This window comes from Nyctibius grandis, chromosome 4, assembly GCF_013368605.1.
Source record: "Nyctibius grandis isolate bNycGra1 chromosome 4, bNycGra1.pri, whole genome shotgun sequence".
Lineage (NCBI taxonomy): Eukaryota > Metazoa > Chordata > Aves > Nyctibiiformes > Nyctibiidae > Nyctibius > Nyctibius grandis.
The window spans coordinates 59,656,102-59,681,482 of NC_090661.1; the positions used below are offsets into that span (position 1 = coordinate 59,656,102).

At 45.5% G+C, this 25,381-nt stretch overlaps 1 protein-coding gene across 1 annotated transcript; it reads left to right on the forward strand.

Moving 5' to 3' along the window:
* The first annotated feature begins 1,958 nt into the window (after positions 1-1,958).
* Positions 1,959-23,829, forward strand: HHIPL1 (HHIP like 1). The gene is made up of 9 exons (XM_068398724.1): positions 1,959-2,234; positions 7,994-8,640; positions 10,972-11,115; positions 11,662-11,990; positions 13,937-14,063; positions 14,949-15,094; positions 18,212-18,293; positions 20,114-20,196; positions 22,847-23,829. Exons 1-9 carry the CDS (start codon positions 1,959-1,961, stop codon positions 23,446-23,448), a joined length of 2,436 nt encoding a protein of 811 aa, XP_068254825.1. The 3' UTR covers positions 23,449-23,829.
* Positions 23,830-25,381: the final 1,552 nt, after the last annotated feature.

Genomic DNA, 25,381 nt, shown 5'->3' on the forward strand with positions numbered 1-25,381 from the left:
AAACCATCCTTGACAGAACTAGCTCATTACTGAGGCCGAGGCAGCTATGGTCTCTGTTTCAGCAGTGCCTTGCTCATTAATTGCTGTGCAGTCCCCAGCCGGAGGGGTAACCAAAAAATTTCCCTGCCTGAATGAACAAAACACGGGGAGCTCTGTCATGGGGGCATGCATCGTAAATGCACACAGAGGATTTCCCAAAGGTATTTTGTGCTGTTTCGCAGTGATGAGCAGATCAAATTTACAGCTCTTGTTCTACAACTCACTACTAAATATGCACAGCATTTAATTTTCCTTTCCTTTCTGAAACGTTGCATGGATGCCAAAGTAAGCAAGAGCTGTAATAGCAAATCAAGAGGCTATAGGACAAATCTCATTATCACAGAATATGTTTGGTTACTGTGATCCATTCTTTGTGTATTAAGCATTGTTGCAATGTTAATTAACAATGGCTAAAAATAATTACAAACACTGAGACAACAGCCAGTGTTAACCACAGGAATAAAAGATTAACTGGGATGAATAGGAAGATGCCTTTATATCGGTTGTTTTTACACAAATATGGGATTGCATAACTGTGTACTCATTTTTTGCATGGCACACGAAGTTTTCAGGGGCAGCAGCTGGATCACGTGCTTTCCAACGCACTTACCAAGGTCATCCACAAAAAAGTGGTTTTAAATGACCAAAAATAAAAGAGCAGAGAATTCTCAAGTAAGATCATCAGGTACTCTGGTTGCCTGCACATACGCAAAGTTTTTAGTGACCTTAGCAGCAGTTACATAAGCATATGGAGAGAAAAACAAACTCTTATTAAATGCTGTAACACATATGGTCTCCTGACAGGATGTTCCAAGCCGTGCAGGGATTTTACAGTCCATATGCACCGTACAGCAGTTCTTTGGTCTCAAGGCAGGAGTCAAAAATAGCCTATCAGCATGAACTCCACATTCTTTGTCTTTTATGGGCAGTCTGCAATGTTAATATTGAAATACATAATACACTGTGGCTAGCTGCATTTAACAGCAAAAAAATGCCATCTACGTGGGACTTTACCTTACTAGCTGATAACGTCACATATAATGTAATATATGATATGAAAAAAAACAGCATTTGGAGTAAATATCTTCCCGGGGTGTGCCGTGAAGCACTTTTAAGGTAAGGAACGTATCATCAGCAATTTTATTTTGTTTGGGCAGGGAGTACCTGGGCAGCAGGGAGGGAGCACCATTCTGAATGGGAGGAGTATCTTCATAAAGGGGACTATGTCGCCTGGGCTCTCTAGGGCCACACGGTATAAAGCCTACACCAGACCTCTCCTTAACAGCCTCAAGGCTGAATCTAATCAGTGTCTCATCCCAGGATGAGATTGCCAAAGGATGCCAAGGGCTGTAGAAGCACTAGCTGTACCGAAGTCCAGCAGCCGTATAAACTCAGACCGCTATTATCTGACATATAATGGTCATACTAAAGATTCAACGACAGAACCGAGCCCAGCAGTCAACGCTTGAGGAGTCAGTTTAAGGAGCTGGTTTTCAGTGTGACACATTCTGGTGTTACATGCTCCGGTACGACGCCCTGTGCCGACCGTACAGCCAGGTACCGGCCCGGCTGCCGTCCGGGTGGAATCGAACGACAAACGCCTTTCCAAAACCATCACCGACACGTAAGCCAGCTGTGAGCCCAGCCGCGTCCCTCGGAGCCCAGCGCTGCCGAGCCGGCGCCCAGAGCCCGGGGTCGCCCGTCCCCGGCGCTGACCTCGGCGGCGGAGAGGCCTCCGGGCGGCCGCTCTCCGCTCCCTGTCTGCCGCGGGGGGAGCGGGGCGGCGGGGCCGGCCGAGCCTCCGCGCAGCCGGGACGGGCGGCAGCCGCCCCCCATCCCCGCCCGGCCGCCGGCTCGCCCGGGGGGGAGCAGCGCTGCGCGGTGCCGCCGCTCCCGCCCTCCGCGCCCGCGGGGCGGCCATGCGGGGGCTGCGCGGGGCGCGGGCGGCGCTGGCGCTGCTGCTGGCGGCGGCGCTGGCCCCGGGGCCGGCGCGGCCGCACCCGCAGTGCCTGGACTTCAAGCCGCCGTTCCGGCCGCCGCGGGGCCTGGCCTTCTGCCGGCGCTACGCCGACTTCGGCTGCTGCGACCCGCGCCGCGACCGCGCCCTGCTCCAGCGCTTCTACCGCCTCAGCGCCCGCCTCGACGGGCCCACCTACGCCGCCTGCGCCGGGCACCTGCAGGAGCTGCTCTGCCAGGTGAGGCGCCCCGGGGCTCCCGCCGCGCGGGGGCTGCAGACACGGGGGGCTCCCGCCGCGCAGGAGGCATCAGCCGCACGGGGGGCTGTGGCCGCACAGGGAGATCCGGTCGCACAGGGGGATTCAGCCCCGTCGCGGCGCTTTGGCCACGCAGGGTGCTCTGGCCCAGCATGGATGCTTCAGCCCCGTCACGGTGCTTTGGCCCAGGTGTGGGTGCATCCACCCATGCAGGGCTGCATCAGCACAGGCACAGGTACGTTGGACCTCACAGGGATGCAGGAGCCATGTCATGGGCATATCAGCCCAGGAATGACTGCATCCACCCGTGCAGGGCTGCATCAGCACAGGCACAGGGGCTTTGGACAACCCAGGGGTGTGTGAGCCGTGGCGTTAGTGCCCAGCCCAGACAGGGGTACGGGGACCCCCACACAGGTGCATCAGCCATGGCATTAGCACCCAGGCCCAGGCATAGGTGGGCCCATGCATTGGCCCACCTATGGGTGCATCAGGGATTAGTGCAGCAGCCTAGAAACGTGCCCCCAGGCACTGTCAGGAGCGACTGTCCATCATCTGTTTTCCCAGTGGACTTTTCTGCCTTTGGCAGATGTTTGAAAGAGGACTAGGGATGTTGTTTTGCTTCAATTTACAAGCAGCAGTGCTCCGAGATGGGTGTGTGGGCAGTTACAATTTGCAAACTCCCCTTACTCTACCAGGGTTAGATCCTTGGACCTGGTGAAGACACCCAGGAGGGGACCTGCCTGCACAAAATATCCCCCTTGTTACACCCAACTCATGGGATCAAGTGTTTTTTTGTACTGGGTTACAGCATCCTGAGATGCTTTTAGCGTTTGCCAGGTGCTAACAGTCATGACGATGGCTGCAGAGTAATGCCTGAGGATGTGGCCTAGAAACCTCTGTGGCGGCCATCCTGCATGGGGGAAATTTCCACTTGGGGTTGATGCTGTGTGGCCAGATATGGTAACAGGATGGTCACAGTCTGCACAAAGCAAAGCGTCTGACCCTATCGTCAGTGGTGGCCTTGTATGTATGAAAATGCCCCTGAGACAGAGCAGTGGCAGCTCTGTGCTGTGCAAGTGTAAATCTTAAATTAATTCAGACAGTGGAGTCTCGTCTGCTGTGCTCAGAAGGGATCAAAGTGGCTTTGCAGAAATCCTGCTCTTAGCATTTTGCAGGGTACCTCTTGTGTTCCTGAAAGTGTGAAGAGAAAGACAACCCTTTTCCACAATGGCTTCTAGAGATTTGACTTTTATCTCATCTCATATTGTACTGGAAGCAAAAAAACCTTTGAATATATTCCTGAAACAAGCGGTGTTCAAAAGTCCATTTGCAGATGGGAAACCAGTTAGCAGTGCCTGCTAAGCACTCCTGCCTCTGGAAGTGATAAGTAAGGCCTCTGTGTACATCAGAAACCTGACTGTTGAAAATTTATTCAGAAGCAGTGAAATATTTCAATGTGGGAAAAATGATTCACTGAAATATTCTGATGAGCTCAGTGCATCACCAGCCCAGACGTGGCTACAAACCACCACCCTTGGCCATGCAAGCACAAAATGGAAGTTAAGGCATTGCAAACACCAGAACACTCTGCTTCCATTAGTTATATATACAATTTATATCCTAGACCTGAATTAATAAGTGGGTCTCTGTGGCTTATTCAGCACACTTCTGTCTCCTTCTGCTCACAATTCGTGATTTCTCTCAGATGTGATCAAATTATTTTGACAAGTGTCTAGGCTTGTACTTGTGGTGAGGATTCCCACCTTCTCTTAGATGGTGATGTGCTACGTGGTGCTGTTTCTGTTCCTTGTGGAGGGGCAAATGGAAGAGCAGCAACATCCTTCCCGACATGCTGCCTGGGATCCCCCAGCCCCAGAACAGGGTTTCCCCCCACCCAGAAGCAGGCTGAGAGGATGCCTTTGGCCGTGGGGGAGAGGAGGGCTGCAGTGGGACATCCTCCTGCCTGCCCCACAGCTGCAACACCCAGGTGTGTTTTGATAGGGGCAGCAGGTCTCAGGGGTGTGTGTGGATGTGGATTATCACACAGTGGGATACGGGACACCAAACTGGGGGAGAGCAGATGCCTCATTCTGCTTCTCAGGGAACAGCTTGCTTAAAGGCTTGAGTTTCCAGGTGGAGGTGGATAGGGAATGTCAGGGATTACAGGAAAGTGTGCTGGTTTTGGCTTGGATAGAGTTAATTTTCTCCATAGTAGCTAGTATGGGGCAATGTTTTGGATTTGTGCTGAAAACAGTGTTGATGATGCAGAGATGTTTTCATTACTGCTGAGCAGTGCGCACACAGAGTCAAGGCCTTTTCTGCCTCTCACACCACCCCACCAGTGAGTAGGCTGGGGGTGCACAAGAAGTTGGGAGGGGACTCAGCTGGCACAGCTGACCCCAATTGACCAAAGGGATGTTCCACACCATATGACTTCATGCTCAGCATACACAGCTGGGGGAAGAAGAAGGAAGGGTGGGATGTTTGGAGTGATGGTGTTTGTCTCCCCAAGTACTTGTCACACGTGATGGAGCCCTGCTGTCCTGGGGATGGCTGAACACCTGCCTGCCCATGGGAAGCATGAATGAATTCCTTGTTTTGCTTTGCTTGTGTGTGCGGCTTTTGCTTTACCTATTAAGCTGTCTTTATCTCAACACATGAGTTTTCTCACTTCTGATTCTCTCCCCCATCCCACTGGGGGGGAGTGAGCAAGCGTCTCTGTGGGGCTCAGTTGCTGCCTGGGGTTAAACCACAACAGAAATTTAGACGCTTTTCTGAGGAGTCCCGTTGCTTCCTCCGGGCTGATAGCAGCAGTAAATAAGCCATTGGTTGATGTGGGTGTTCGTCCAAATTCAGACTGTTGCAATTCCTCAGATAAATAGCTGCCTCTGAATTCCTGGAACAGATAGGATGGATTTGGCTAACTTGTCTTAATGTCACTTGTTTTATTTTCTGATGAGTTATTTTCATGGTGCGAGCTTGTTCCAGTCCTACTGAAGCTACTGATCATCAGCCCATTAGTTTCCTTGGTCTTTGACCACATCATAGTCTAAAATGAATGAACAGACCGTGTCATTTGGAAATGAGAATTCAGATCTCTTAGCGATGCTGGGCTGTGACCGAGTGCAGAGTTTCTTAGTGTTTTGAGTCAGTGAACGTGACAAGACGATGCAAAGAGTGAAGGACCACAACATTTCATTCAGAAGCAGGGAAATTCAGGATCAGGTGTCAGGCTCCATCTCTTGTGGAATAAAAGTTGGAAGATACTTCAAATGTGTCTGGAAAATACCCTAGGCACATGCTTGGGTGCTGTCTGGCTAGTGATAGATCTCTGTACATCACCTCCAGCATAATGCCACTGTAAATAGCCATGTGCCATCAGGAATGTGGTAAGGAGTGAAGAAGTCATCCACAACTGCTATTCAAACACACCTGAGGCAGGGGCGAACAGCCCACAGCGGCAAAGGGACAGGGAAACCATACCTCTGTGCTGTGTTTCATTCTGATGCTGAAGCCAGGACATGGCTTTGTAATGCCTAAGATCACTGCTTGCTTTGAAGGAGGCTTTCAGAGAAGCAGGTACACCCCGGTCCTCACGCGGTGGTCTTCCTCTCTCTGCATGTGAGACCTCCGTAGGCACAACAGACTGAGCTCCCGTCCAGCCCTGCATTCACGTTCCCTTTCTGTCTCATTCCAGTTTGTTTTCTAGGGCCAAATTTTCAGTCGTAACAACTGCCTCGGCAAATGCTCCGGCTCTCTCTGTCCCTGGCACACCTCGTGTAGCCCAGCCGAGTGCCGTTACCCGATCTGCCTGTGTAATTGCAGTGTTTTGTGTCACGCGCAATCGCCTTCTTACCACACTAATTGCTGCTCATTTGAAGGCATAATAACCTTCATTTTGCAATGAATGGCTTGCCATTCCAGGAGGAAAGCTTATTGTACACTAATGATCTGTTATATGGCCTCTCAGTTTATTATGATATGTAATGGAAAATAAAATAAAAATTAAATATTGTGTGTACTTATCAGCTAATTTAAATACTTCAGTGTCTTGGATGTTTTATCTTTTCAGCTATTGAATAGTGCTGTAATCTGCATTAAGAAATAGCTCCCTATAGATTTAGAAACAGCTCCCTATGTTTTTTTTTTAGCTAAGCTGGTTTTGCTCGGAAGAAATGCCATCTATTAAAATAAAATTCTGCAATTAAAAATGCAGAATTTATTCAAGGAGGATAGTTTCTTTTCCTAGCTTTCTTGCCTCAGTTATTTATCTGCCCTGTGAAAATAACTGGGCCTCCACTGAGTCGTGTTACACTATGGAGAGCACTTCTGAGATGCTTGTCGGGAAGATGCATTGCAACTGGAAAATAGTGTGTGCTTATTGCAAGGAATCACAGAATCGTTTTGGTTGGAAAAGACCTTTAAGATCATCAAGTCCAACCATTAACCCAGCACTGCCAAGTCCACCACTAAACCATGTACCTAAGCACCACATCTACTTATCTTTTAAATGCCTCCAGGGATGGTGACTCCACCACTTCCCTGGGCAGCCTATTCCACTGCTTGATAACCCTTTCTGTGAAGAAATTTTTCCTGATATCCAAACTAAACCTCCCCTGGTGCAACTTGAGTCAGTTTCCTCTCGTCCTATCACTTGTTACCTGGGAGAAGAGGCTGACACCCACCCCGCTACAACCTCCTTTCAGGAAAAGTCCTTGCAAAGCACAACTGAGTCACTTTGGTCAGTTTGTAATTTGCAAGCAGTTTTACTGGATTGCAGTGGCTTTTTACATAAGGAATATGTGCCTGCCGGAGTTCTTGTAGTGGAGAATACAGTGCACTATGTGAACTTGATTCAGTCCTTAGGCAGATTTCTGAGGCTGAAACTAGGGTTATGCTGCAGCCGCTGCCAGTGGACCATGCCTGGATTATGGCCATTTGGTACTCACTGTCTGAAATCCTGTAGCCTAAGCATCCCCAGCAGAACCTGGTGACCAGTGTCATTATCATGAGATTCATTTCACCACTTCTAATCAGGTATATAAAGTGTCTATAGACAAATATCCACCAGCAAAGGCAGCTGGACCCGAGCAAGGCTGGTGTATGCAGTGACAGCATCCCAGGGCTGGGTGCACTGTGTGTACAAACGATGGGTGTACAAACTTTCTCCTCTCCTCCTACACTTTCTCATCCTGCTCCTTCCAACCTGTAAATCAGATCTGTGTTTGAGATGTGTGTCTGGGTTGTCAGATGATGAGGTATGGAAGTCACAGGCTTTCTCCCCTCTGACCTTTCCCGTTCCCACCTCAGCCTGGAAATGCAAGACCTGTATCTCCTCAGCTAACTCCTTGGTTTCACTGCCATGCTCTGGTGAATCTGCTCATTCTTTCATAGATAAAGTCAGAGCATCCAAGATAGAAAAGTCTCTTTTTCCCCAGTACAGTCTACTAGGGTGATGTAGCAAGATATATGTCATCGCTGGTTTTCTTGTGTTAGTGTTATGGTTGGAATAAATGAGTAACAGCATGAGGAAGCCAGCTTTCACCAGAAATATTGAAGATCACTCCTGTGAACGCTGAGATAAACCCTCTTTCTAAGATCTTTTCCTCTGTTAATATATCTCCAGGATAAACCACAACATATGTTGCGATTAAGGTGAAATTTCTCCAATTAGTATTGCTGCTCAGCTGTTTCAAATCTGGTACAAGAAACGGCTTGAGTCTTTTCCTCTCTCCCTCTAGGAATGTTCTCCATATGCAGCTCACTTGTATGATGCCGAGGATCCCTCCACCCCCGTGCGGACGATACCAGGACTTTGCCAAGACTATTGCCTGCAAGTGTGGCAAAAATGCCGCGCCATTTTTCGCTATCTCTCTGCAGACCAAGAGTTAATTGCACTGGAGAACAACGTGACAAAATTCTGCCGCTACCTGTCCTTGGAGGACACAGACTACTGTTTTCCACACCTGCTGGCTAACCAGAACCTTAACCAAAACCTGGGGTTAGTGACCGCCGACGCAGAGGGCTGTCTCCAGCTCTGCCTCATTGAGGTCGCCAATGGGCTGCGCAATCCCGTTGCGATGGTGCACGCCAATGATGGCACCCACAGGTTCTTCATCGCGGAGCAGGTTGGTCTGGTGTGGACCTACCTCCCAGATCGATCCAGGCTCGAAAAGCCATTTCTGAACATCAGCGAGGCTGTACTTACCTCACCTTGGGAAGGAGACGAGAGAGGTTTTCTAGGCATTGTCTTCCATCCTAAATTCAAATTTAATGGTAAAGTGTATGTCTACTATTCAATTGAAGTTCGTTATGAAGAGAGAATCCGAATCAGTGAGTTCAGAATTTCTCCTGCTGACATGAATGCTTTGGACCATGGTTCTGAAAGGTATTGTACACACGTTTCCTGGCAAATGTATTTAAGATCTCAGAGGGCAGCTTGTAAATTTTTAAAGTCTATTAATGAATGAGACTTACTTAGCATAATTATCGTTCTTGCATTTCAGTGTGGTAGCAAGTTAGTCCAAGTCCATGTCTAGCATGATGAGACAGAGAATATGCCTGTCCTCTGTGGATGAACTGCAAGTGCTCAGGGATAAAACATGTACATTTCTTAGTTCTGGTATGTCAGAAGATTTAACTGAACATTGATTAAACATTATTTACGGTTAGTATTTTGGGGTTTGGTTTTTGGTTGTGATTTTTTTGATATTGTAATTATCTTGAAAGTCTTTTAAATAGACTTCTGCAAAGCATGAGTGAAATTCATTCCGAGGCCAAAGGTTTCCAAAATCAGTATAAACAAACTCAGTGATACTGGACTAAAGATGGATTTGGTCCCACGTTTATTTATCTGAATGACAACTCAGCCCTGTGATATTACAAACTTAATATCAAATTAAATATAATGCAAACCACTGTGCTATTACTGAGTGCATTTTGATTGGAAATTCCATTTGTTTGAGTCTGATCCTGCAGTTAATCCACATTAATATGCACAGATACTGAAAGGTTTGTTTGTGGAGTCACTCTGTAGATTTATAACCTGGTAAAGAACCATGTAATAGAACCACTGTTTTAAGAGACCCTTGAATACTATTAATGTTAAGATTTTTGCTTTGTTATATGGGTTATCTTAGGGCTTTCCAAATACTCAGCAGTGGATGATTCTAGCTCAAAGATGCACATAGCCTAATGATAGAAAGGGGATACTGATTTATAAAGCAATTACAGCAATTCAGTGTAACCAGCACTGTAGATGACACATAAGGGGAATTTAAATGTGGTCCTCATGAAAGCAAGTCAGAAGCTTAAACCTGCAGATGTCAGGGCCCATGAGCTCTCTTGTTTAAAAATCCTCAGGCTCTATGCTGGTAACCTTTTCTGTGCTTGTTTAGCTGATGGTTAGTACAGTGAAAGCTTAAGAAAGCAAAATTGTGGTCCTGTTGTGCTTGTGTAGGCACGGCTCCCACTGCCTTCATCCTGAGATGCTGCCCGAGAGGGAGCTCAGGCCAACAGACTCATGCTGTGCATTGCCTTAGCAGGAAGGCGTATGTCTGTTCATCCACAGATTTTTGCTCAATGTGTTTTGTTTTTTTCCATCTTCTTTGGGAGGCTGAGGAGGATCCACCTTTGTCTCCGTACAGGATCCTCCCTCGCTCCTGCTGCTGGCTGGAGCCTGTGCGCTCGTGCGCAGTTACCTTATCTCAGAGGTGGTGACATTTAGCAGCCGGTGACAGAATAATTACATAGTTGAGTTCCTTCCCGAAATTTGCAATCTGATCACAAACTATCAGGACTTTCAGAAGGGAAAAAACCTCACTAAAAATGAGGTGGTATAAGTGATTATTATCATTTGTTTTTGCAGCTATTAAGAGGCACTCTCAGCATGAAATCTGGACTTTTTTAGAAGCTGGAGTAAAATAAACTTCAGTTATTACACCTGGGAACCTCCACTGCATGTATTTGTGGCTTTAGCTTTCTATAAAGTTATACTTTTACATATTTCACCCTTTTCTTACTATGAAGGGGATGCCAGGTGCGTAAAATAAACAGATAAAAGTAAGAGAGAGTTAGGTTTTAAAATGAAGGTAAAGGTTGTTGGTACTGCTTTGAATAACCTTTGTCAAAATGTCAATTTCTTGGTGGGGCTGCTTTTAACCACTCTTTAAGCTAGTAAAGTCCTGTGTGTGTAATTATCGTTTAAGGATTCTTCTCTCTTTAAGAATTTAACTATTACTTAATATTTGAAAAGTTTTAGGTTCTGCTTGAAAGTGCCTGTCAGAATTGTGCCAAATACTGTGCAGATGCACACATGGACTGGAGTCCTTTCTCCTGCAGTTTGAAATCAGATTTGAGCTGAGATGCCTTTTCTTTAGGGGAAAAAAAAAAAAGAAAAAAAAAAGAAGTTTAAAAAAGAAGAAGGAAGAATCAGAGAAAAAGTATAATTAACTGAAAGTATATTCTGTCATGTGATTTTCCAGATTTTCCTTATTACACAATTTGGTGTTTCTGTAATCTGGAAAATATGTTGTTATTATTTAAGATTAGAAAATCAGTTATGCCCAAGCAAAATTCACTATTGTGAATACAGAGGAATTTGCATCAAAAATGATCTGTAGCTGTTTCCACTTGCCAAAGGCAACACTGGAGTGACGTTGCTCTGCCGTTTGCGTAGGGCTTGTACCGTAGGTAATGCCTCCTCCCTGTTTTTGCTTAGGATAATCCTGGAAATAGAAGAACCTGCCTCCAACCATAATGGAGGAGAGCTGCTCTTTGGAGATGATGGGTACCTCTATATATTTACTGGAGATGGAGGCATGGCTGGGGATCCTTTTGGGACCTTTGGAAATGCCCAGAACAAGTAAGAGCCCCTAAACCATGAGTCCCTCATATTGCCCTTGGGTTGAGAAGAGAATTGGGGGTGGTAAATTAGGGGAGGATTTTCTTTCTTGAGTTTACACTGATGCTTGTGCACACACGTGGGCATATAGACCTCCAGAATAACTCCAGTTTCCTTAGGGGAGGTTATCGAGGTGTGTCTTTTTTCCCTGTGAGCACCAATAGCTCGCTGAGCCTTCCAGCTGTCTGCTCGAAGACCAGTTTTCTGCAAGTGGAGGGGGTGTCCGTGATATGGGAAGAGTGGACCCATCCCTATAGCAGCCCTGAGCCACCAGTGTGCATCTCTGGGCAGCGGGTGGTGGGAAGTCAGTGCCACCTGAAGGCTGTTCGGTGGCCTGGGACAAAAGAAATGGTCTTGAAATGGTTGTTTTTTTCAGAGATATTGAAAGACTTGTCTTTTCCAAACCAGAAAGAATGAAACCCTAGACTGTCAAAAAACCCATCTCTGATGTATAACTGAGGTCTAGTTTTATTTCTTTATTTTTTTTCCTTTCTTCTCCCAATACAGGTCAACCCTGCTGGGCAAAGTGCTGCGGATTGATGTGAACAACAACGACCGCGGGCCTCTGTACCGAATCCCTCCCGACAACCCTTTTCTCGACGACCCTAAGGCTCGCCCCGAAATCTATGCCTACGGAGTGAGAAATATGTGGCGCTGCTCTTTCGATAGGGGCGAACCTCAAACCAAGGAAGGGAAAGGGCGGCTCTTCTGCGGAGACGTGGGGCAGAATAAATATGAAGAAATTGACATCGTCGAGAAAGGGAAAAATTATGGCTGGAGGGCGAGGGAAGGATTCAGCTGTTACGATAAAAAACTTTGCGCCAATTCTTCAATGGGTAAATAGCTGTTCTCTCTAAATTACCTGTGTCTCACACCATGCAGTTTTCTGCACCATCATTTTTAATTCCTGCCTTCAAAGCCTGGTTGCCTGGTGGAAAACATAAGTTTTTGAGATGTAAATCTCTACTGACTCAGTCTAGAAGGGAACTGACTTGGCGATAAGTATTGGAAGTCCAAATGTTGCCATTTCTGAGTTAGGAGGAAAATGAAACGTGCTGGCTGTTGTTTTTCTAGGTGATCTGTGTTGTTAGTCACACGCTTGGTGATTCTTTGATTTAGGGGACAATTTCGTCTTCTCCACATAAAGTAAGCTTTCCTGCAGAAGCGAGAAAAATTTGGAGAAGTTGTATTTTTCTCCGTAACTCACAAGTAGTGTCAATATTTAAACAAAATAAAGAAACATATTGTGTAAGCTGGTCAAACAGTATGCAGACTGCCTGCTTTGCAGGTAACTGAATGTACAGTGTATTTTTATTTCTTTTAGCTGTGCCAAAAGCAGAAACCTTAATTTTAATCTTTTTTTTTTTTTTTTTTTTACTTTTCAAACCTAGGTTCAGGGTGTTGGCTGGCTAAATTCCAGTGCATGTGTGAAGTCAGTGTGTGTTGTGTTGCAAGGTCTGATGCGGACCATGTCTCGTGCTGGAGCATCTCCCCAGAGATCCAGGGGGGCAGTGGGCTGGCACTGATTTGCACTAGCTGAGATCCTGATATTTTTCTGATATTTTTGTGTGCTGTGTGGTGTTGTTTAACTTCCTTCCTTTTATTAACTTAGTTTAACTTCCTTCCTTTTATTAACTTAGCTACAAGTACAGTGGTAGTGATTAAGTGCTTTTTATAAAAATTTTGAGAGCAGGGAGCAGATTTTTTGCGCTCCCTTTTCTGAAGCACTTGTCAGAGAGCCCATTTAGTGCTCTCCTGCATGACAGTGCCTGCGTGAGTGTTCATAGCAAGCATTTTACTGAGGTCTCCAGGGATTCAGAATAATTTCTGTTGCCTTTAGAGACCCTTTTGTTAGAACAGTGAAATGTCACAGCCCCTTTAAAATTATAAGTACAGCTGAAGTGTAGAAAACACCTGCTTTAGATTAAATGCCCTTAGAGCAAGTTCCCTGCTGGCAGAGCTGCTGGGTTTGCTACTTGAGGCATCTGCTACATGGGCAGGGAGAAAGGCTGTGAGGACAAGGAGGGGTGGATACTAAGAGGAGATACCTGTAGCCCAGGAGTTTCAAGAGAAACGGAAGGAAGCATCCCATGGAGACCCATCTGTTTTGCTACTGTCTTGTGTTTTAACTTGCATTTTACAATGGATATGCCAGTACTACATCTTGCCTATGCCATACCATACATATTTGATGGCCCTTTCAGGTTAAGCTCCCCTATTTCAGAGAAACAGAAGCTATTCACGCTGACATCTGACATATCTTTTAATCCGTGCCTATGGTCTTGAGTTATCTGTCTCTTTTTTCCCTTTCACCACCAAAACAAAGCTGCATTGGGCAAACATCTCCTGCATGGGTGCAGTGACTCTAAGAGTAACCTGCAAATTCATAGCAAAACCAGCCAGGCTGTCTAGAAATGGGCCAGAAGCAGCACTAACAGAGCTGGGTTGTAGCGGGAGGAGAAGGGCTCAGGAGAACGGTGAGGTGTCTGGGTGATAGAGAGCACTCAGGCTTATCGGGGATTCAGCTTATGCTGCAAGTGAAACAGTGACCAGTCTCTCTGAGCTAGTTTGTGCTTGGTTAGCACAGGCAGCTAGACAGAGCTATGGAACGTGGTTCTGAAAAGGTGAAAATCAAACTAAATATGACTCCATTGGCAGTTAATTTAATTAAGATGCTCAGATGAACTGATTGTATTGTGCTAGTCTCAGAGCTATCTCGATAAACAGCTATTCTGCATCATGTGTAAAACAAGGCAAGTCATAGATCTTTTCTCCCCTACAGATGATGTGCTTCCAGTTTATGCATATCCACACAAAATGGGGAAATCTGTTACGGGAGGCTATGTCTATCGGGGTTGCGAGTTTCCAAACTTGAATGGCCTGTACATATTTGGTGATTTTATGAGTGGGTAAGTAAATACTTCAGATACTCACTGAGCTGTACCCCCAACCGAAGTCCTCACCTACCTATGTAGTCTGTACTACACCTGCCTGCAAGTGCTCATGCAGCCTAACAACTGAGGACATGCTGCTACTCGCGGGTTGCAAGCACTGCGCAAAGCCTGACTGCTCATTACAGAGGGCTCACATGGCATGTTTCATATAACCTTTATTCCATGGGGCTGTGCAGGAATGTGATCTTTGCATTCCAGCATCCCTTGATGTTGCTGATTCACATGATGCCAGTACAAATAAAGGGGCAATGATATGATGTTAATTTAAAGTCCTGGAAGTGGTGTAAAAAAGCATTTGAATGCATCCTAAAAACTAAAACCACTCTGATGCAATGTTTCCAGACACTGAAGATATTGAAATAAAAAAAGAATATTGTCTGGCAGTGAGTCTGCTGCAAACCTGTGATGAGGCAGGCATGAGACTGCCTTGTTTTCCCCCCACCTCCTCTGCTTTTGCTGTATCTGTATCTCCCAGCCTTCTCTGGCACACAGCCCCCACACCCCCTGCCCCGGCCTGGGTCCTGGGTGCAGGAGAGGGGCCACAGAGCTGCGGTGAAGCCAACTGCTATGCATCTCTGGCAAGGTCCCCCCGGTCTGACATCCCTTAAACCCTCACAGATAACTTTTTCTTGTGCTTGTGTTGCCCCTGCAAGACAAGGTGTTGCAGGGGTGTATAATACATGTGTTTTAATACTAACAATCTTTCGTTTCATGGAGGAGCTACAGTTCCTATAGTAGCTAATGCAGGTAGGAAGCATTAAACATCCTTTTGGGTGTCCTGATTAACGTTCATAAATCATCATCTTGGTTGCTTGGTACAAGTGCTTTTTTGCCTTGCAGACGCCTGATGTCTTTGAAGGAGGATCATGCTACCGGAGAATGGCAGTACAGTGAAATCTGCATGGGGATGGGACAGACGTGCATGTTCCCTGGGCTTATCAATAACTATTACCAATACATCATATCCTTTGCTGAAGATGAAGCAGGTAATATTTTAACTATATTGCACTGAATGGCATGCTTGTGGTTTGTCTTTGGATTAAAACACCAGAGAAGGGGTGAGAGAGGGCTCATGGGAGGCAGTGGGCGGTGGGGAGGCACAGCATGAGTCTCTGTCTTTAAAACACCAGTGAGTGAGATTCCCAGCATCTCCCAAATATCAAACTGAAGGTACAATCCTGATTTTGAGGCCAGCGTGCCACACAGTGACTGCAGGTGGAATTGGATAGGCAGTTCCCGGCAGGACTGAGGCTGGGTGTGCTGAGTGTGCTGCTGCCCACACACCTACCCTCTAAAGGGATGGGGAACAGCGGGGGGCAAATACAGTAAAGCACAGCTTAGAAAAGAAACCTCTATCCTCACGGTGCCATGCTGTGGGGAATGCAGGCCCTGGGAGGCTGAGAAGCTGATCCCAAGTGAGAGCAAGTCTATGCTCTGGGCTAGTCAAGAAGGCTGTTGATATTATTAATGGATAGAGGGAAGCAGATGTAATGAACAGTAATTATGAACCTGCTCACCCTGGCCTGGAATATTTGTACCTCTCAAGGTACAGCAGAATGAAAGCCTTACGTTATGTCTCAAGCGAGGCATCGGCAAAAGGCTGCTTAAGTCCATATTTTATTAGTGCCAGCTGGGATTTTGCCTCGCATAGGACTGAAGGATGTAGTCTCAGCGGAGCTTTACATGGCTGTGTTTTTAAGACTGGAGACATTTTGCCTTCTGGGAGGGAGCTGCTGTGATTTTAAAAGGAGGGTATAAAGAGTCCTGGGGTGAAATCTGGTGGTTGCTCCCTTTGTTCGTACAAGGGTATGGTTAATTGCCCATCCCTGTGGCGGGGCAGGCAGAGCGTGCAGCCCCTGGCTGGGTACAGGGAGAGGATGAGCCCTGTGATGTTTAGCCCCGTTGATAAGAAGCCTCGTGTGCGACTTGGCAATGCAGGAGTTTGAGTTCTGCCCCAGAGATGAGAGGTCCCAGCTCATGGTCACAAGCGCCTGCTGCCAGAATGCCCCAGTTTTTAAACTTCTGTTTTTCCTGCAGATTGTGTCAGGTGTGGGTTTTGCACATATGCCACATCTGTTGCATATCATGTAAATGCAAATTTTATCACATAAATGCAAACCATCCAAGTGAAGTATTAGCTCAAAGGTTTACCTTTGGAATTTTATCTTTTTTGGAGGTAAAACCCATTTTCTTTAGTGGTTAATATTCACAGAAGGTAGAGCTGTTTCGCAGTGCTCTGGCAAGAAGGATGTCTTACCCTAAAATCAGAATAACTTAGTTTAAATCAGCTTTATGCCAAGCCTGTCAAGTGCAGTATCAAGCTGCTCACTGCAGCCCTTGCTCATGCACCTGGGGAGCGGCGTCTGCCTCAACCTGCGTCTGTGGGCAGAGTCTGGGCAAAGCGGGGGTGACACGCTGCCCCCCTTCTTCTGCCCTGTGCTTTTCACGTGTGCTTTGTGTAAGTATAATAGAGCTGGGTGGAAATTTGGGCTGGAGTCTGTTCTCAGAGGTATTATTTGCCTTGTGTTTGCTTTATTATAATGGAAAGAAATCTGTTGATAACAGTTTAGGGAGTTTTCTTTATCTGCAGTGAACAGTCTTCTCTTGCACCTTTTTGGTGCGCTGGGAGTCTGCTTTTTTACAAGTTCATCACACAGTTTATTTTAACAAGCTTTTCTTCATGGAAGCATTTGTTTTTTGGGATTGTTTCTCTGATGAATGTTAATCCGGCTGGTGCAGTGGGTGTGTTTATGTGGTGGGGACATGTATATTTTTGGTTCAGTGCAAAGCTCTTATAAAGCCAGCAGCCCCGTCCCCTGGCAGCTGAACATGTCGGGGGCACCCCAGGCACTGTGCTATGTCTGTGGGGTGCACATGTGATCTGGCCTGTGTTCTTCCTGGCCCCTGCATCCATATTTCTTCCTGATAATTTCTGGGAAGAAGGCATGGGATGTGAAGCACACATCACTGTACCACAAGGTGCAGTGCTAGGGGTTTCCCGTCCCTGTTTGGATCCAGGCAGCCTCTGGCCTGTGGTTAATGGACTCCACCAGAAAAAGAAAGAAATCAGCCAGAGGTGGCCAGGGGTGGCTGGTTTCTGCCCTGGGAGCATCCAGAGGAGCTTAACCTGCGGCAGCACAGGAGAGCAGGCAGGAGGAGGGAGGCTCAGGAGCCAGCAGGAGCTGCCACCGACTGCCTGCATCCTCCTCTGCCCGCTCTGACCCCTCCACTCCTTCCCCTCTTCACTTTGGGGTACCCATAGGATGCCCAAAGAAATCTGCCTTACTTACTAAAAAGGTTTCCATTGCCTCTTTTTCTTCCTTTTTTTTTTCTTTTTTGAAACATTGCAAATTTATTTTTTCATACAGATCAGCTCTCTGATATTTTTCATTGCACAGCTCAAGTGCTTGAGCTGGCAAAAGAGAAAGGAGAGTGCCAGAGGGACTGCTTATCCCGGCCTCCCCTGCACAACAGAAAAAGAGGGATGGAAATGCAGTTAAGAGAAAAATGTCAAATAAATGATGATGGACATTGTTTGGCTGAAGGTCGAGCCCTGCCCATATGATCTTACAGAGCTGTGATGAACCCAAATGCCTTTCTCATGAGATACATCTCACTTTGTGAGTGTGCTAGGGAAAGCAAAAGCAAAATCTCGTTCTGTAATTCACCCCAAGGAAGTGTCTCATCCGAAAGAGCAGAAGACAGTGTGAACAGTCTTAATTTCCTTTCATTTCGTTTTGACAAAGGGAATTCAGGGTTTGACTGTTTTGCGTTAGTGAAGTTAAAGGACACAGATCAGACTGAGGTGACAGCTGAAGTCTGGGCAGCTGAACATGCAGTGGAAATTTGTCAAAATAATATTTCATGAAAATATGTAAAAGCTCCCACTCACTAAGAGTATTTTATGCCACTGGACTGCAGATGAACTCTCACTACAAACCCAAATACAAACCTGCTTTGTTTCCTCCAGTAGCCAGATCTCCATGTCAGTCCCAGGTTTCCTGATACTCTCTAACCTGTGATGCAGAGTTAATGCCCTTATGCTGTACAGAACAGGAGCTCCATGAAGAGTTTTCATGGCTGTGTTTGTTTTTTTTTCCCAGGGGAACTTTACTTCATGTCTACCGGCATACCAAGCGCCACGGCTCCCCATGGAGTGGTGTACAAAGTGGTGGACACCTCTAGGTATGAGATGTTCTTGTCGCAAAGCCTAAGCATGGTGCAGTGTGTCCAGGTGTGGATGTGATGAATGATGCTGAATGACTAACTAGCTCTTCTCCCACGCTGGGCCCTTCTGTGGCCCTTGATCAAGGAACAGCTGGTGCAACCCGTTGTGGGTCTGCTTTGCTCTTGCAGTCATCAGGGTCTACGCTGCCTGGTGACCACCAACTTGTTTGTTATGGGGCCTGTTGGTGTTATGTGGCTTGGAAGATTTGTTCCTGAAAGCTAAAGGAGTATTTTATGGGTGGCTTGTCTTTCTCAGGCAAAGTTTCTTTAGATTCCTTCCCAGAAGGAGGCAGTTTTTCTCAGGGTGTTCATTCTCAGCTCCTCTCCATCCCTCGTAGCTGGCTGCATCTGCCGTGCCCAGGCAGCTGCAGCCAAAGCTGACACAGTGTGACCTACAGTGCTTTCTCAGGTAAAGCAGAAATGAATGTCAAAAAGTACATTGATTTTTGTGTTTTAAAGAGGAAAATGGCTTGGACAAGGAATTAAAACCATTGTTACACGTTCTGGATCCCACATGTGGGACTCGGCAAGGAGGGGAATAGCTGTGTTTTATGGGAAGACTTGTAGCTGTTTTTTCCATCTTCCTGTTTTTTAAGCATTACTGTTATTGGCTAAACACCAAAATACTTTCAGCCAGACATGTAGAGTGAGACTTTTGTAGCTTTTGTTTTTTTAAAACAGATTAAATTTACAGCTTTATCTATCGGAACATTTTGAACCAAACCACTTTTGTGTTTTATGTTGGAACCAGACCCCGAAGTTAAACAGCTCCCAGAGCTGCCGTGTATTTTCCTCTGACTCTCCTCTGTCAGGAGCATTTTCCATTATCTAACACAGTGGAAGAGTTCCTGTAAACTCTGTATGAAGAGGCTGCTGTTATGCAACCTTTGCAAAAATAAAGAAAGCAGAAGTCAAAGAGAGTCATAAGTTTAAGTTTAAAAAGAAGTGTCGTTACTGTGTAAAGAAAAAACTCACAGGAAAATTCATAAAAGTAGGGAACGTCCCTGTGGCAGTAGTTGAGAGGGGAGCTCTTTGCCTTCCACAGAAATGCAAATGCAAACAATCCTAATTACAAAGGAGTTCTACCCTCCAAATGCAAACATCAGGCATTTCTGAACCAGTTTGAAAACCTCTGAAGAAGGCTGCAGATTAATGAGCCAGCCGGTGTAGGAGAAAGTGATGATAAACTAGATGTAACTTCTCAGAAGTGAGATATACCTCCATGGCAAACAAATTTGTGTCAAAATAATGCATCATACTAAGAGGAAGCCTCTGAAGTAGACACTTAGAGCTCTTGTTTGAAACTAATGATTTTTGGTACTATTTTGTAGTAGCTAGTCTTTTGTTTGGCTTTGTGTATGAATAATAGTGTGTTATTTTGCTTTCCTGAAGACAGCCTCAAAACTTGCATACACATGACCTTTATGTCAGATGTTCAACATATACTGTCTGGTTTTGTGATTTTTATTTTCAGTTTGATTAATGTCTTTCTGTAATGCTTGAACCTGCCAATGTTTTATTTCCTTAATGGATTCAGCAATAGCAAGTGAAAACACAGCCAGAGGACTTCACTGCCTTGTGAATATTTGGACTTTGATCAGTGGAGATATGTGATTGTTTAATTATGTTTTCCAGTGTAAGAGATTACTTGGATCATTTAAACAGACAATTTTTTTTTCCAGTGAGCATTACATTCATTGAAAAACAGTGGGAAGCAAAGGCTCACGATGTCAGGGGAAAGGAATCAATTTGTGCCGTATGTGTCCCTTCTTTCGCAGGAGAGCACCACCAGGAAAATGCCGAGTTGAGCCGTTGCCAGTGAAAGTAAAAAGCAAGCTCATCCAGTTTGTGCCAAAGGAGAGTAAGTGTCAATGTTGCTGTTTATTATTGGTGCAAGTTAGCTGGCAGTAAATACAAACTCCAGGCTCGCGCTATCTCTGTATGCATGGAGACCACCCAGGACTTCACTCTTCAGAGTATCCTCAATATTAATTCTTACCAGCTGTTTTGGATCTGAAGAATTGGTTCAAATAAGGCGTAAGGTATTTCCCCTTTCTTGGCCATGTGAAATCTTTTCTGTAGTTTCTGTCCCTGTACATTTTCCCTTTTGCATGCTACATTGTACCTGTTTCATTACCACCAACTTGGTTTCCCCATACCTTTTTCTGCACTGAGATCTTGTACTCGGTGGTGCCTTTCAGTGATAAGTGATTTTTTACAGTGCCTTCAGGTAGTGAGGAGCACTTCAGGAGCTGAGGGATATGATGGCTAAAGGGTTGGGAAATAGCTCATTGAGCAAGATGAGGGCTGAATCATTGTTAGTTGTAAGTGAGAGAATATGGGATGAGAAAACACTCCCAAAAGAATGGGCATGATCAGCCATTCAGGTGAACTTTTGGCTTATCCAAACCCTCCAGGGCTTTTTGATTGCTTCATACTCAATGAAGTATTGTACTGCTAAAGCTGGAGCCGTCAACGATGTAGCTGAATCTGCAGCAAGCCAAGTACTAGTCATGTTACATGCAAAACCCCAAATACACTATTAGAATCTCAGAATTAGATTAGGCACCACCACCTTTCTTTTCCCCTGTGCATTATGTTTACACATGTAAGTACCTAGGCAGTACTCTAACAACTTTGTAATGAACTTAATATTACTGTAGGATCTCTAATGTCAGAATGCTTTTATTTAATTTTTAATTACATTAATCATGTTACACTGCATTTGAGTCATTGACAGTTCCTACAGCTTTGACTTCAGGGAGGAATGAGGGCACTCAGCACCTTGCAAGATTGAGTCTTTGAGGTGGAACAAGATCTAAGGCTAATTATTAACTGTTGACATGCCTGAGCACTCAGCACGTCTTCTCTCCTTTGCAAGCTGTGCACGCAGTTTCCAAATATTATTAACTTGGTTCATGTTCAACCAACTTTGTCTCTGTTTCTGCTTATGCATTATTCTCTATGCAAGTCCAAAGTTCAGATTTTTGGACTACACATATAACTAAATCTTTTGGGTTTGTTTACAAGGTAGTTTTCATCATAAAATAAAACTTAGTGGGAGAGATTCTGCTAAGTGTCTCAAGAACTAAATTCGTGCGTAGGTGAAAACCAAGTATGCAGATTTTGATTCAGAAGCATGCAAACAGGATGTGTAGCTGTAAATACTTTGCTCTTTTGGTTAGTGTTCAGTGTGAATGTAACAGAATTGCCAAGGCATGTGGCTTGCATTAGCTGGGTGAGTGCATTTGTGGGATGTGTATTTAATAAATAGCTTGACAAAGAGTAATATATAAAAACAACTTGATTCACTGAGGTGAAAAGTGCTCCCAGGTGACCATTGTCTTTCATGCAGTCCTACATATCATTATATGAGTTCCAGGATTTTTATGTGCTTTGCCAGATCAGGCTCCAGCAACTGAGGTGTGCACAGGTGAGGCTTTCACAGGTGAGGTTCTTGCCTTCAGAACCTCAGCTTCCAAAGAAGGGAAATATTTTCATGCCATAAATACAGTTTCTCTCCAAAGAGCGCTATTTGGAAAAACTGGATCACTGCAAGGGTTTGTCTTTCAGGGACAATAGATATTAAGCACAAATAAGACAGTCATATTTTCCCTCGCCTCTGTACTACAAAGCAAATGATGAATGAGAATGGATAAATCTAGGATATAATTCCAAAAGTCATGATGTCTTTGCAACTTTATGTGACACTGTCCCAGTTCAGTAGATTGTTATTCTGAGTAATTCTGAATTGCTTCCTTCTAACAAGCTGAAACTTATTTTTAAGCTAAAAATAGACCACATGTGAATAAGCAAGTCCAGCAATGCCTGGAAACTGTGACGGCAAAGAATTTTTCAGCTCTTCAGAGTTCAAGGCTCTTTTATTTTTTTTCATAAGGAAGAAAAACCCCAAGCCTAAATCCTGTTTTATGTGTTGTCCTGGCAACTCCGTTCCTTTTGCACATTCCAGTTGCCAGAGAGAACTGATTTTGAGTGCTCCTGATTTCAGCTCCTCTGAATAAAGCATCTGGCCCAGTGGGGAGGCCTGCGGGGCTCTAGGTCTGGTAATGATCCAATCATTAGTAATGAAGAGAAGAGCAGAAATAGTGCCTGTCTTTAAGACCCTTTCAGCAGGGGAAAAGGGTAAGGTGGGGAACTCCTCTTCTGACCGTGAAACTCCAGTGCCCACCCTTTAATGGCCAGGCTGAGGTCTTGCCAGTAAACGGCTTCGAGATCTGGTGAGGTTTCCTTCTCGGGAGAGGCTGGCTTGTTGGCGTTAAGCCCTGCAGTCCTCTCTGCTAACTAAAAGCAGCTGACGTTTTTCACTGAGGAGATATTGGCTCACCGGGAGCGTTGTTGCTTCTCAACAGGATCAGGTAAGCAAAATCTGAGAAACAAGTTAAATAAGTCAAAAATCAGCGCTGGTTTCCTATGGTAGTTTGCTATAGTTGTCTTTAAGTAGTGTCTGTAGAGTGACAGACTCATGGTTTCCTGGGTTTTTCCCCCAACAGAGCTTATTGTGAAAACACTGACGCCCCGTCCCCGGCTGAAGGTCATGACAGAAGCCCCACGGGGAGGCAGGCCAGACCCCGAGACTCCCCGCATGCCGGCTGTGGACTGGGTGGGCCAAGCCCCACCGCCATCGGGGAACCACACCAGGACACCCACCACCCCAGCGCCCAGCGGCAGGGCCCCCAAGCCCAGGAAGGGAGGAGAGAGGAGGGGGCAGCGCAGGAAGAAGAAGCCGCCCAGCACGGCACGGCCGCTGCAAAATGGCGCTGTGCGGCTGATGGAGCAGCAGGGCCGCGGCCGGAGCTGGGGACGGGTGGAGGTTTACATCGACGGTGAGTGGGGCACAGTGTGTGATGACGGCTGGAGCTCGCTCGCCGCCGCCGTGGTGTGCCGCCAGCTGGGCTTCCCCTACGTGGTGCGGGCGAGCAAGAAGGCAGAATTTGGGGAAGGGACTTCCCTTCGCATTCTCCTGGATGACGTCCAGTGCTCCGGGCAGGAGAAGACACTGCTGGAGTGTGCCCACGCCGACGTCGGCACCCACAACTGCTCCCACAAGGAGGATGCCGGCGTGGTGTGCAGCCGGGAGGAGGTGGCAGACTGATAACAGAGGAGCTGGTGGGACTCAGAACATGTCCCCTTCTTGCCCGACCCTCTAAACCAGCGTCAGTATTGAGGAGGGTGTGCTCTGCCTTGAGGATGCTGCATCTGTTCAAAGGGATCTTGCTGTTTCTTCGTGTTCATCCCGATCCATCTGCATTGGGGGGAAAGAAAAAGTAACATGAAGCAGTGACTTGGAGTATGTCGTGGGCAGGGACTACAGTTGTACAGTGTTTTTTATAAGAAGAAAACCCCAAACATCAGCAACAATAGATTAGAAAAAAAGATGCATCCTGTTGCCCGTTCATCTTTTGAAATACAACAGTCCCCAGCCGTGCTTCACAATGTTTTGCCAAAAAATAAATTCCCAAATGACCACATTTCACTCTTGGTTATGGAAGTGTTTGCGTTCTTTTACTTGCTTTGCCACCTGCAGCTCTGAGTGGTGGTTTTTAACTATGCACAAATCTATGCCTTTCTTTGCTGAATGCAAAAGTAGAATTTCTGGTTAACTTCCCATGCACTTGTTTAAAGGAAAATTATTCTTCTGTAATGCTTTATATTGGTATAAGCCTAAAGGTTCTCAAAGGAAACTGTGTCTAAGCGACAGGTAAATTAAGAAAAAGTCGTAGCATACCATCTGGAAAATAATTCCGCAGTTTGCATTAATCTAAGTGAAAAGAAAATTTCGCCTCTTTTACATGAACAGGATCATTACCCAGTTTAACCCTGAAGATACTGTGTACAAGTTTCTCCACTTTCCCAAACGTTGTGAAGCCTCATGTTTTTGCATTCAGTTTTCACAGGTGGGAATGACTAGACAAGAGGTAATGCACTGGGGCAATAATCCTGTAATATTTACCCCTTTCTAAAGGATATTAGAAAAACCCACAGAACTCATTTTGTCTGAAATACGTTTTTCACCTGCGTGGTGATTGGAGACACATGTTCTCTCTTGTGGTCTATGCATTTGATAGCATTTTGCCTGGTTATTTTTTCTCCCGATGTAATCAGGATAGGTTTTATCTTGCTGCTCTCACAAGAACATCAGAAAGACAAAATGAAACAAATGTAAAATGGCTAGTGCATCCAGAAAAGTTCACAAACAAAACCTTGTATCTAAAGCTCTTACTGTGGATATTTATTTTAATTCCCCAATTTCAAGTTGACAGTGTCCTCTTAAGCCTAAAACATTGATGCATAGGGTAAATGAATTTGTTTTAAATATTTTTCCTGATCTTTCTGATACACCCATTAAATACTTTTTGATATTAAAAAATACCTTCACTATACAAAAGCAGATGATCAGAAAAATTGCACTGTCTCCCTACTTCTTATTAAGTGTAAAGGAGAGAGCAAAATACTACTCACTTCACTGGAAAACCTACAAATGCCATCAGGCACCAGAGTGTCATTAGGCTTTTCCCATTGCAGCGAAGGCACAAATGCGTCTGTTTAAAGAGCAGAACTTCACTTCAGGCACATCAAAATGTTCAGGCAACAAGAGAGCCCTTTGTAAATTCTTCTGTTAAAAGAGCTGGCACGCCTTGAGCTGATGGGACTAGCAGGCTGGAAGAAAATGGAAAGTGGAGATATAATCTTTCTTCTTCCAAATTCCTCTTCGCTTCTTTTGGCTCCTTGGCCAAATTTCAGCTAGCTCTAGCTGTGAGATTTTAAGGAGAATCTTGGTCGTAGTTATACTTAAAAAACTTCTGGGTAGAAAAAAGGCCTGTACAACAAAAGTTACTCTAAATTGAGATGATTCAAGGATGTCTGCCATAGACCAATTAGACAGGAATTTTGCCATCTTTTTCCAAGGACTTAAGTATTCTTTTTCTGATTTAACTGTTAGTTACCCTAGGCCTGCTGTGGCCCATTTGAGCCTCCTGAGGCCACCTGCTTCTTGCGTATTGCTGGTGGTGGCTGCCACCACCCCC